General features: G+C 38.5%; 1 protein-coding gene across 1 annotated transcript in view; it reads left to right on the top strand.

Moving 5' to 3' along the window:
- CACNA1C (calcium voltage-gated channel subunit alpha1 C) overlaps positions 1–13,574 on the top strand; it is a gene marked incomplete at both ends in the record, with an annotated part of 478,476 nt that overhangs the window by 67,546 nt on the left and 397,356 nt on the right. The window contains 2 exons of the mRNA XM_084279498.1: positions 6,830–7,151; positions 10,788–10,893. Coding sequence (XP_084135624.1) covers positions 6,830–7,151; positions 10,788–10,893 — 428 coding nt within the window. The remainder of the gene's footprint in view (positions 1–6,829; positions 7,152–10,787; positions 10,894–13,574) is intronic.

Raw genomic sequence — 13,574 nt, 5'->3', positions numbered from 1 at the left:
CATGAGCTGTCAATGCACACTTGCAGCCCAGAAAGCCAACCATATCCTGTACTGCATCAAAACAAGCGTAACCATGTTAAGGGAAGTGATTATACCTCCCTATTCTGCTCTTGTGAGACCCCCACCTGGTGTAAGGTGCCCAGCTCTGGGCTCCCCAGTAAAAGAACCCGTGTAAGCAGGTCCACAGGACAGCCATGAAGATGATCAGAGGGCTGGAGCACCTCTCCTATGAAGACAGGCTGAGAGAGTTGGGTTTGTTCAGCATGGAGAAAGGTCCAGGAGGACCTTAGAGCAGCCTTCCAGTACCTAAAAGGGGCCTATAGAAAAGATGGACAGTGGCTGTTTATGAAGGTGATAGGACAAGAAGTTATGGGTTTAAGATGGAGAGAAGATTTAGATTAGATATTAGGAAGAAATTCTTCACTCTTAGGGTAGTAAGACACTGGAAACGTTTCCTAAAGAAGCTGTGGTTGCCCACTCCCTGGTAGTGTTCAAGGTCAGGTTGGATGGGGTTTTGGGCAACCTGGTCTAGTGTAGTATGTCCCCACCCATGGCAGAGGGTTGGAACTAGATGATCTTTGAGGTCCCTTCCAGCCCAAACCACTCTGTGATTCCAAGATAAAATTTCGAGTGAATCAGAATGAGGAGCCTTCATCTTTTCCCTCACAGAGTGATAAGCATATATATAGAAGTCTTACAATGTACAGATGTAAAAGTTTTAGTGAAGCAGGGTTTAGTCAGAGAGGTGTCTCTTGATTGATCAACTGATGGAAGAAATACATAAGCTTTCTGTGCAAAGGCCGGCCTTCTGGTCAAACTTACTTTAGATTAACATAAGAAACTACTACTCACTACAAATCGTTTCATGTGTGTAATTCTGGAGAAATGTTTTTTCTGGCCTGGTAGAATAGACCCAAAGTATGGCAGGTACTGCCACCAGTCTAGGAAGTGAGTAGGTGTGCTTTCATGTCTCTATGGTTAGAAAATGTTTTCCTAAGGTACATCCTGAATTTTTCTTACTGCATGCAAGACGTTTCATCTGCTTTTTCACTGTATGGTGATAGATATTCCCTTTCTGTTCTTTGTAATAATACAGAGAGAGATTATCTATAAATATACATTAAAAACATACATATGTATGTATATATAAAATATACAAATATATATATGTACACACATTTAAAAACTGTTATCAGGAGCATCAGCCCAAGTTCTGGCATTCCCATTTCTATCACCTCGCATCATAGCTCATGTTTTCTAGGTCTTTGGTTGGTCTCATTCTCTTCTGGGCAGCCTGAACTGAGCCACATCTTTGCTAAAGTGTGGAACCTGAAACTGCCCTTTGTATTTCAGCTGAAGCCCTGCCAACGCTGAGCTGAAGAGAGTAGCATTACTTGTAGTTTTGCATAGATTTTATCTCTGTTTACATACTACATTGCATTTTGTGGGAAGAAGGCAGTATGACAATATCAACTTCTGTTCTGTTGGGGATCCAATGTAACTCCCAAGGCTTTTCTGAAAATAATTTGGGCAGATGATTAATTTTGCTTAAATATTTTGCATTTGTCCCTGCAGAACTCCATTCTATTTTTAAGACATTTTCTCCAATTCATGAAGTTCATTTTTAATTCAAATCCTGTCCTTCACTGTGTTTGCTTTACCTCCCAGCTTCATAGTTACCTCCTGCTTTAATAACACCACCATTTCATCATCCAGATCATTAATGAAAAAATTGAACAGATTCAGATCTAGGGCAAGCACTCGGGTGTCTCCATATGACACATCCTCCAATTTAGACTGTATACCAATGATAACAGCTCTCAGGCATCCATTGCTTTTGTTGTCATGTTATAGCAGTTCTTTTCTTGCTTGTTATGTCTCTAGCATCCTTGTGAAATTGTCTTACTTGACCTCATAAAACTATTAATAAAGTCAGGAGACATGGCATCCACTGCTTCCGTCTTGCCCATGATTTCTGTAATTCAGTTCTGGAAGGAATTACTTTTCCTTGTCGGGATGTATTCATGATAGATCCATGTTTACTGCTGTTTTCTTCCTTGTCCTCCAAGTATTTGCTGGCATTTGTTGATTCTACTTGTTCCAGATTTTCTTCTGGAGACTGAAGTTCAGCTGTCTTTAAATTTCCCCCCTTCCCACGTTTTGAACTGGCATCTCCATTCACCCTTTCTCAGTCCTCTCAGATCTCCCCTGTTTAGCATGAGCTCAAGCCAGCAACTAACTGTTGAGAAAACTCTTTAATATATTCTAGGATGCAGTACCTAAGTAGTTGAAACAATGGACATGCATGGCCAGCAGGTCAAGGGAGGTTATTCTCCTCCTCCACTCTGCCCTAGTGAGGCCACATCTGGAGTACTGTGTCCAGTTCTGGGCTCCCCAGGTCAAGACAGGCATGGAATTACTGGAGAGTCCAGTGGAGGGCTGCAAGGATAATTAGGGGACGGGAGCATCTCATGAGGAAAGGCTGAGACAGCTGGGCCTGTTTAGTTTGGAGAAAACTGTGAGGGGCTCTTATAATTGTTTATAAATATCTAAAGGTTTATAAATATCTATGGGGGCAGACTCTTCTCAATGGTGCCCAGTGACAGGGAAAGGGACAATGGGCATGAACTGGAACAGATGGAAGTTCTACGATGGAAGTTCTACCTCAACACAAGGTAAAACTTCACGCTGAGTGAGGGTGGCAGAGCACTGGGACAAACTGCCCAGAGAGGGTTTGGAGTCTCCTTGTCTGGAGATATTCAAAACCTGCCTGGACACAGTCTTGTGCAACTCTCTCTAGATGATCCTGCTTTCATGGGGAGGTTGGTCTAGATGATCTCCAGAGATCCCTTCCAACCCCTACCATTCTGTGACATTATTTACGTACTTTATCTAAGACATTATCTAAGAACTTGTTTCCCTTTTACAGTTGGAAATGATACCTGTTTTTGTTTTGGGATTAATTCTGCTAGTCACCTGCGTCCTGATTTTTTTTTCTTTCATAAAAGTTGATGCAAAAAGGTCATGTAACAAGCCTTCTTACAATCATCTATCAACTGCTCTCCTTTTTCCATTGGCTAATGGATAAATGATTTCCACATTCTTCCCCTTAATAATTGATTATCTCATGCATTGACTTTGTGTGTGTGTGTGTGTGTGTCTGTGTCTGTGTATGTGTGTGTTATTCTACATGTTTCTTGTTAGGCATCTCTCACTTAAGCCTTTCTTACTTTCCATTTGAAGTAGTTCTGCCACTTCACATTTTTTCAGAAATAAAAGTCCCAGAGACTTTGTAATCGGATTTGTCTAGTTATATGGAATTTTATGTTTAATTATTATTCAAATGCTTATGCCAATGATCTGTAGCACAGAACTACTTGAGAGAGAAGTTTTGTGCACCAGCTGGACATAGTCAACAGTACAAATTCTTTCTAAAGGGTGGTAGGGATTAGCAGGGTGATGATACTGTGGATCACAGTGTTTAGTGAGTTACTGCATTTGGGTGGGGACTGAATCTCCATTTACCACTTCTGGTCAACTTCCAGCTTAATTACAGTCTAAACAAATATGATTAAAGTGATTTAGATATCGTGAAACTTTCTTTGTAGAGGGGAAATTGAGTGAAATATTTTAACTGCTACGTTGCAAAATGAAAGTAGTGAATCCAGTAACTGCAGCTCTCAGGTTACAGAAAAGTTTTGCGGTGGGGAGAAATGATTGCTATAGGTGAAATTTAGCCTGGTGCCTCACAAATTCAGTATGAATTGTGTTCCGCTTACCTCCTAGGAATTAACACTAAGAATTTAAATTGTAGGGTAGAATTTAATTTTCCCTGAAAGTTTGGCTATGCTGTCTTTGAAAATATTTTGCTCAGTTCTTGAATGTACTTTCTGTGAAGCTGTGTGAGCTTCATTCTTTAATTTAAGCTCTTTCTATAAACTGTCTGTAGATCAAGTAATTTGTCACATCCATTAGTTAGGGATGAGTCTGCAGTCTCTGGGTTTCATAAAACAGAGAGATCCTTATCAGTAATCAATATTCGTAGTATTTGTTAATAATAATCTATCATTACTGACTCATCTTCTGAAATTAATTTGAGACAAAGCACTTTATTATGACTGATGATTGTGGTAGAAGCAAAAGCAATGAAACCACCTGAAGTTGTGTCCTTAACTTTGCTGGCACATCGAAGTCTAAATGCACAGACTTGAATTCTCATGTGAAGCCTAACTAATAAGCAATAATAATGGAGAAGCTTGACACATTCCCAAATTGCAGAAAAGTCTTCATTAAGATGCAGCAGCTGTTTATTTTCAGGACCTGCATGGTCTAGTCAGCATGATAAGAACACGGTGGCAATGGATCAGCAAGTCTGCTTTTACTGGAAACCACACGCATCTTTCTTGTCCACTCTGATGGGTCAGTATTAAAGAAGAGCTGGAGTTGGAGAACAATTAGAGTAATTTATTCTTTCTTTCCAGCATGCCTCAGGCTAGGGAGGTCAAATGGATGCTAAAGACAAAAACTGCATCTGGAACTAGTCTGAAAATAAATATCTGTCCCATGAGTAGTGCTGTATACAATATGCTTAGTCTTAGAAAACTAAGTAAGTTTGTCTGCCAGTTGATTGCCCGCTTCATCGAGGAAATCTGCTTAGCCGGTGTGATTCTGAAAGCTCTCTTTCTTCAGTTTCAAAATCTGAGGGATGTGATTTAACTATTTCCCGTTTCTTGTTTCTTTCAGCTTTCTCTTTCACATATCAGAGTCATGTTATTCACCAGCTTCCTTTGGCTGGTTTACAACTAGGAGGTTTTTCAGTGAGCAGAGGCAAGCTCTAGATTTCCGTGCTGTGCAATGAAACTGTAACAGCCTGGAAATCTTATGGCAACGACTGACATAAAATAACATCTGACTCTATCGTGTCCTTCCTTGTGATTCAGTGAGATGAATTTTAAAATCTTGCACGCTTTCTAGGTAGAGGCATATCCCGTTCACTCTGCGTGTCGGCGTGATTGCATTTATTTTACCTGCTTTAATTCATTTGCAGTGCAGGCATTGCTGTGATATCTTGGCACTGCACATCCAGCTATGAAATACGCATCTTGGACAATTATTTCTTTTCAAGAAAAGTTTGCCAGTTCCCTGGTTTTGAATGTGTTTCATCATTAAGGAAAAGTGTCACATGGTCTTTTGTTTGCTCTGTCCATTAGCTTGTAAGATCTAGATAAATCTGATCTATTTAGTGCCACCATATTTCTATATTAAAGTGAAATATGGTCAATAGTAGAATGAACTTGCTTTGAAATAAAAAGTATTTAAACTCCTTTACAGAGTTTTTACTATCTGCCTCTTGCATATGTGCTTTTTTCTGAAGCACAGACTCTGTTGGTCAGATGTAAGAGGAAGCACAGTCTTTTGAGTGTGCAGTGTTTTGAAACTGAACTTGGGTTTCATAGCCTGTGTAAGATCTGCAGAGCAGACCTTTTGGATTTCTTTTTACCTTTATCTCAACATACGATCAAGAGGCAAACTTGTAAGTCCACAAAAAGATAAGAAGGCTCTTAAATAGGACATGTCTTAAATAAGACATTCTTCCTAATTAAAGATTGCTGTTGTGACTTTGTGCAGATTTTATGTTGGACTTTTCCAAACTGGACTATTTTCTTCTACAAAGTATCTGTGGCAAAATTCAGTTAATCTTTTACAGGTTCTCACATACCTCAATTGAAGCATACTCCAAAGAGTAAGGGAATTTGTTTAGAAGTTTCAAAATTCACTCAGTTTGAAGTGACTGAGGCTTTAATTCAAGTCCTTGAAAACACCTCATTGAAGAAGTATAGGTGATTTAGCTGTCTTTACTGAAACAATGTATCAATTGCTCGAAAGGGTGACTTTCATTTTCACATATTGCTAAGACCTCCTAATATCAGTCACATGTCACCTGACATATATATTCTATTACTATGATTGGGTAAAAGTGTGTAGTCCCTCAGCTTTGGATTAAGGAGGTGCAAATCTTGGGATTGCTAGGTCTGAGCAGTCATGCTAATACATGCTTCTTGAGTAAGGGTTACAACATTGATTTCAATAGTTAAATAGTTAATAGTTTCAATCTTAAAATCAACTTATCAGGATAAAAATAAATCAGTTCCAGTTTGTAAATATGTGTTGATTGACCTAAATTACCTGCACGCATCCTATAGAGCACCAAAGCCATGAACCCTTCCTTTGTGTTCCAGTTCCTGCTTCAGCGGACCTTTTGAGTCAGGCTGTTCTTAGGCTTATACATATGTGCTGTTGTGGAGAGAATTGAGCTCATTGTTTTACAACACTTTACCTTCAGGTAACATTGAAAATGTAAGGGGTTTTATGATAGGACTTTGCAATCTCATTTGGGTGCTTTGCCATGTACATGCAGCACAGTGCTGCATGTCTGCATGATAATGTCATGAGCTTATTTTGAGCTTTCAACTGTTTGCAAAATGTGCGGATGGAAAAAAACCGAAAAGACCAGTTTCTTTTCTGTGAATCCCTGGAGATGGTATTGATTGGAGGCACTTCTAACAGCTCAGTATCCACTGGGTCTTGTTGGAAGACTGTTGCAAGATGAATGACTGCAAATTAATATATACTTTAAAATGAAGAGTTTAAAGAACAAGTTGGTAGTAAACAGATACCCTACACTTAACTTTAGCTCTTGATTGTACTGATATTCAAGATTTAAAATAAAAAAAACATTACTTTATGCTGTTTGAAAAATGTCTTCACAAATTTATGGGGTTTTTTGTTGGTCTTTTTTTTTTTTTTCTTTTTTTTTTCCCTTTCACAGGTTCCAACTATGGGAGTCCCCGTCCAGCTCATGCCAACATGAACGCCAATGCAGCTGCAGGGCTTGCCCCAGAGCATATCCCTACTCCTGGGGCAGCTCTGTCCTGGCAAGCTGCAATTGATGCTGCCAGGCAAGCCAAACTGATGGGTAGTGCTGGCAATGCAACAATATCCACAGCCAGCTCCACGCAGAGAAAACGGCAGCAGTATGGGAAACAGAAAAAACAGGGTACCACCACAGCTACACGTCCTCCCCGGGCACTGTTGTGTTTAACACTGAAAAATCCCATCCGGAGGGCATGCATCAGCATCGTCGAATGGAAATATCCTTTTTGATGTTCTCATTTGGAAAACAGCAAATTGTTTGTGTGCACCAGGCACTATTCATAAGTGTGAAGAAATCAATACATTAAGATGAAAGGCGCCGCTGGGAACGTAAAGTACACAAATAGTTTTTGATGTCTTAACTGAGATCATTGATGCTGGGGGGAAAAGATGAAGTTTCGGACTGGAGCCTTAACTATACCCTTGTGTAAGAAACAGCTCGAAGTTTAAATGATAAAGGTTAGGGGTTGAATTCTGCTCTTTTAAAAACATGTGGCCCAGTCTGAAATTGATGGGAGATACCCACAGTATCTGAGGCCAGAATTGAACTGACTCTACAGGATTGATAGCAGCTGCTGTCTTTTTTTTTTTTTTCTTTTTTTTCCTTCAGGCCTTAAAGAGGTGCCACCAGTTAAACAGTGCTGGTACTTTGAATCACACTTTTTTGGTTAAGTGTGTGGCATCACACTTTCTACAGCATGGAGAAAAGAATGGGATAAAAGGAGGAGATAAAACCCCCAGACGTATGTGCTAAGACCCTGCGACAGGGCAAAGGCCTGTTGATTATCTTGGAATTCCACTTAAACTAATAAGGCTCAATAATGTATGGTAAGAGATACTAGTTATCTGGAAGCTTACAGTTTAAGTAATCCTGCAACATGTGCAATACAGTACAGGGCCAGATCTTGTAGTCTGAACAAGAGACAGACTGTCAGAGATGATAGATGATAACCACTCACACAGAACTGCAGAATGTAAGGGTCAGTGCTGCTTCACTTGCAAAATCAGTGAGAGTTTGGCCATTGGCTTCATCACGTGGAAGGAACGAGCCTTTTTAGTCACCCAAGTCTGATCAGCACAAGCTGGAATTTGAGAATTCATTGTGAAACACAAGCTGACATAAAATATACCTCCCTCACCACCCCAAAGAGAAACCAAGACTAACCCTGAACTGTAATTGTCAGTAAATCACAGGGTAATGGGGTTCTTCAGTAAGCACGAAAGGAAAAGCATGTTGTTAGGGACAGATAAGCACGTCAAGAGAAGACAATGCAGAGCTTGCCAGTAGTTAATATGATAAAAAATGAATGATGACATTTAAGACAATGTCATAATATCATTCCTTTGGGGGTCGGGCAGGTTGTTAGAAAGATGAAAACAGGATATAAGTATGTTAGGTCTTGCTGACATGGACATATTTTCCAGATGAAGAACGTGTTAAAAATGTTCTTGTCAATTCTTAGATGTCCTTAAACTACCTACCTGCCTATTCTTTTCTTTTTCAGATGCTAATTTTTAATTCCCCCTGATCAAATTTGTTACTTTTTATCTCTTCTGGCATAGCTCTGATACTTTAAGCATAAGATGATGGATGATGACTAACAGCATGAAGCTGAATATTGGTTTACTTGCCAGAACCCCAGTAACCACATGTCTTTAGAGAAAGAACACAGGGTGACATTTGACAAATGAATGAGATCAGCAATGAATGATGTGTTGTAAAACAGGATACAGCACTGCTGAGATCAAGAGAGGACTAAATAATGCGATTAAAGCAACCCAAAGATGCTGATGCTTGCATTATTTTCTTTGGTTTGGTTTTAGGTGAGTTGATGGAAGTATACTTTTACTATTAGCACTGCTCATTGGACATCTAGTGTTTATAAACATGATACACTTCAAGTAACAATATCAAAGGCTTTTGATAAGGTTTAATTTTAGTCGATACTCTGACTTTTCCTAATTCCTAAAAACTACTAAGAGAAGCTTAGCTTAATTTGCTGAACCACTAAAGTCTAAGCATGGTAGATATTAAAGAAACATCAAATGGTACTTCTGTGGTGTTTCTTACCCAAACATTATAGCATTAAGAGCCTGAAGGTGCAATCAATTGCATAGAAGAAAAAATTGAAATGAAGTAATTACCTTATTTTGCAAAGATTTAGCTGTGTATTTAAATTCCTGTAAGTGTGGAGTGTACTTGTAGATTTAATACCATTTTATTTATGCAGTGCAAGAAGAGAATTGTTGTTTTTTAAAAAAAGCACAGACAGTGATAATTCAATAGATAATAATCCTGCCAAAATGAAAAAGTCTAGGAAAAAAGTGATTAGGAGAAGTAAAACCTATGGACATTTAGGTCTTTATGCAATAAAGACTATATAGAGAGCCTGAGGTATCTGAGAAGTCCTATTGATTTCACATGTAATCCACATACTCTGATCTACTCTTCTTCCTCCATATTACCATATCTCTCCTATTATTCACAGGTTTGAGCACAGTAATCTGGTGAGTTTGGAACCCTTTGACTCTTCCATATGTGAAATATAGAACATTATCTGATCATACGTAGTAGTCAGGTGCCTGATATTTGTGTCTATCTTGCAGTTCAGGCTGCTGCACATCCTGATCTCTATCTCTGCCCTGCTAAAACCTGCTGAGAAAAGTAGTCTGCTGACCAAAATCATTCACGCTGTGTTGATGTTTGGCAATGCTGCACAGCCAGTCCCATGGTGGACAAATTCATGCTCAAATGCAATCTGTGGCACAGGTTACACTTGGCATTCTCCCTGTCCTGTCCCACTCTTCATTCCTCTCTAGGGTACTGGTGAGTTATCCCAGATCTAGCCTCCAGGATATTCTTGCAGGCAAGTAAACATAGACAGAGTGTAAATCTGGTCTCTCTGAGTTTGGAGACACTTCACAGCAACTAAAGTTGACTCATCCACCAAAGTAGATGAAGTACAGTGCCAACAAATTAGTAGAAAAATGCCCTTTGATTCCAGTGGACTGTCAGTGGGGCATCAAGGTTGTGCAGGATTCATTTGTTGAACATCCCAAATATTTGGCTTTTTGGTTTTTTTCCCTAACAAAGTTGATTCTTGGCTGAAATGCCCCCGCGTTGGTCCTGGTCCCTCTGTCATAAGGAGCATTTTGCTTCCTGGTGCCTCTAATATACCGTTTAGGCATGTTTGTATTCCCTATGATTCCAAATGAAATGAAAATAAAAGAAAAAGAAATACGCCTTCAAATAATTTTTAAGTAAAGATAATATACATGGCAACGTGCAGTATAAGCACATTTTTTGACAAAGCACTTTTTTTCCCCTTAACAAACTTGTTCATCATTTAAACATCTTCTAACTGAACACATGCAGGAATTTCTTGGGCTCCTGCATTTAACTTTCAGATATAAGAGAGAGATTAAGAAAGAGGGAAAAAATACAAGAAAATCTAAAAAACTCTGGTTAAAATTATTTCAGGGTTTGTTTCCTCGTAAGAGGAAAGATGACAGTCCTTCTAGAACAGGCTTCTGCTATTAAAAATAGTACAGCCACACTTGAGGGAAAATAGGGAAAATGCAATCTAAATAAATAAAAGAAGAAAAAACTTTTAAGAAATCTGTGTTTACTCTGGCACGCGACTGGCCCACACTGCTTTTGACATATTAGGAAGATTCTTGGCTGGGAGTTCCAAAAAGCACTTAAAAAGGCATATGTTTCTTTTCAGAATATAAGGGGTTTGGAATGTTTTCTTTAAACAGAATTGTTATAAATTTTTATTATTATTATTATTATTTATTTTTTAATTTGTATGTGCACATTTTGGAAAAATTTCCTTAACTCCATTCCTCAGACCATTTGAAATAATTATTTTACTGACTATTTTTGCCAATTGTGTGGCCTTAGCTATCTATATCCCCTTTCCAGAAGATGATTCCAATGCCACCAATTCCAATCTGGTAAGTCCTTTATGATGTTTAGTCTTACTATTTTGAAAGTCCTTTTAAAAAGTGACCAGAGGGACTGTTGATGCTAGGAAACATAAATATATCCACCAAAGATGAGAACATAGTAAGATAAAAATTGGTTTTGAGTTTTGTGTTTCCTGTATTCATGTTAGCACCTGTTTCAGTTGAGCTGGCTTTAGAAAAGAATGTTCCAAAAATTGCACGGGTGCTGTATGTGATGTTTTGTTTAAGAAATTTCTGCATGCTGCAAAAGTGGTGGTAAGTTTTAAACTGTATGTATTTGCAGGAGAAATCTGTTAATCATGTCTTACCATGCGCCATTGTGGAATTGTTACTGTCCTCCTCTCTGGTGATACGCAGGAGCACAGCTTGTTGGTGACTGATGTCTAGGAAATACATTAACACTTGTGTTTCACAGGCACAGGTGTCTGCTTGAACAGTGCTTGTGGGTTTGGGGGTTTGCCTGTGGGGTTGTTTTGTTTAGTTTTTCCCCTCTTGTTGGGGGAATATAGCTTTTCCTCTCTCACCACTGACGCTAATGTTAGTACGTTGGGATAGAGCTGTCCATATAAAAAGGCAAGAGTGTTTACTTTTGGCTTAGCATGAAGTCATAGCAAAGAATTCTGTTCAGTAAGGGCAAACAACACAAAACAGCTCTGGAATGCAATTCACTGAATTAGCAGAAAACATTTTTCTTCCTCTCAAATATGTGAACAAATTTCCTACTTGTCTAGTTGGATCAGGATGAAAACTTGCTCCCAGACCTTAAGAGTTAGGATGCTATTTCCTGATTAAAATTTATTGAGACATAAGAAGTCTTCGAGCAACAGAGGACGAAAACAAAAGCTGTACTTCCAAAGTAGGGATAATTGGGATGGCTGTCAGATGTTGTAATTAAAATGATCCATGCTGTTCTTGGAAGCCAGTAATTTGATTAAATATCTCTTGAAGTTGTATAAAACAAATTGCGAACTTCAGGACTTTGCTGGAACAGTACTTTTGTGTTATAAAAAGCCCCAAACCCACCACAAAATGAAAAGAACAAAAAAATCAGTGTATTGCTTTTCCACTGTATCTCCATGAAGAAGTTTAAAAATAGTAACAGGAGGAGATGAGTGATTGTTAATTTTTAACTATTCTCTGTATTTACGGAATACGTAAGTTGATCTTGTTTCTCTTTTGCTGCTATCTCTTTGTTAGTTTGACTTAGTGGTTAACAATGATGAATTGTGGTGTGTATGTTTAAAATACTTCAGTACGGCACTTCTTAAGTTTTTATTATTTTTAAAATGATTTTAATTAATGTTTTATTGTTTAGATTTTCTTTTGAAGGGCCTATTCACTTGATTCCTTGGCTATAAAAGACAGTATGTTGTTTATTGCATGCTCTGACTTCCAAGGTTGAAAGAGGAAAGTGAAGTAGAGTTGAAAAAGGATTCTCTGTCTTCGGTTTATTTGGGTGTGGGTATTTGCCTTATTTGAGAAGACTGCTGGCTAATACTAGGTTGGGAGTATATTTACAATCTAGTGAGGTATACTGAAACCATTCTTCTATCAGAAAATATATGAACCTTGCCATCTGAATTGCTATTTTGAATTTGTTTTCCAAGATATTTTTTGCATCATTTGGTCAATCTTTCAAAACACTCATGTTATTTGTGAGTAGGATTTAAAAAAAACAAACCCTCAACCAAGTGAGACATTAACATCTCAGAAAAGTTTAGAAACGTTATAGCCTGAGGATGAGGAGGCATTGTTAATTTATCTAAATAACTGTTTCACAGAGGCAAGGGGAGAAGAAAGTAAAATGGGAATCTGCCTGACTACACTTTGTTCATTGGGTCTTAATGAAAAAAGTAATTAAAATTTGAAAATAGGATACATATTATCCCACGAGGGGATGCAATTTTAGCCCCTAGTGGAATTAAGACTCTGTTCTATGATCAAGCTCTGGAGCCTTTGGCCCTGTGATCTCCTGTTAGTCCCTGATTGTGGTTGCTGGGTTTGGTGTGTTTTGGTGGGATTTTTTGTTTGTGTGGTTTGGGTTTTGGTTTTGTTTATTTTACTCAGGGTGATATATATATCTTGTCATGTTTGTTCTGCTGTTGGGAAACAAACTTTACGAGCATATGTCATGTGCTGCATTCTGAAACTTTTCACTGAGTTTTGAAGAGTTGTATGTTGTGAGCAGTGAGTAAAGTACTGAGCCGTAGGGAGGGGGAGTGGAGGCAAATAGGTGACATAAGGGTGAAAGAATGTGTTGGTAGTGTTTTTGAATGGGATGGCAGATTAGATGAAACTTGGAGTTAAAGTTAATCAAGACGGCAGGAATTGTGGGACCCTACTCTCAAAGATCCAAAGAGGCAACTAGAAAGAAGCTGGGGTTCATTGTATGTTCCTGTAAACACTGATGTATTCACTTGATTATTTTTTAAAATGTTTTTTTTCTACCTGAAAGCATGTATTTTGACATCAGATTTATTTCACAGCCATGATGTCTAGAGCTCCAGAGGCTATAGTATGAAACAGGAAAGGAGTGTACGTCTCCAATGTGTGTGCGCAGATGTGCACACTGTGCAGAAGTGTGAGCCTGACAAAACATATACAGAATCTTCCTGGCTGTCCAGAAGAAATTTTAACATCTATAAGAACTCTTTATTAATTTCCATTTG

Source organism: Gallinula chloropus (assembly GCF_964237585.1).
Source record: "Gallinula chloropus genome assembly, chromosome: 1".
In the NCBI taxonomy this organism is placed as follows: domain Eukaryota; kingdom Metazoa; phylum Chordata; class Aves; order Gruiformes; family Rallidae; genus Gallinula; species Gallinula chloropus.
This window is presented reverse-complemented; position numbering and strand designations above follow the sequence as displayed.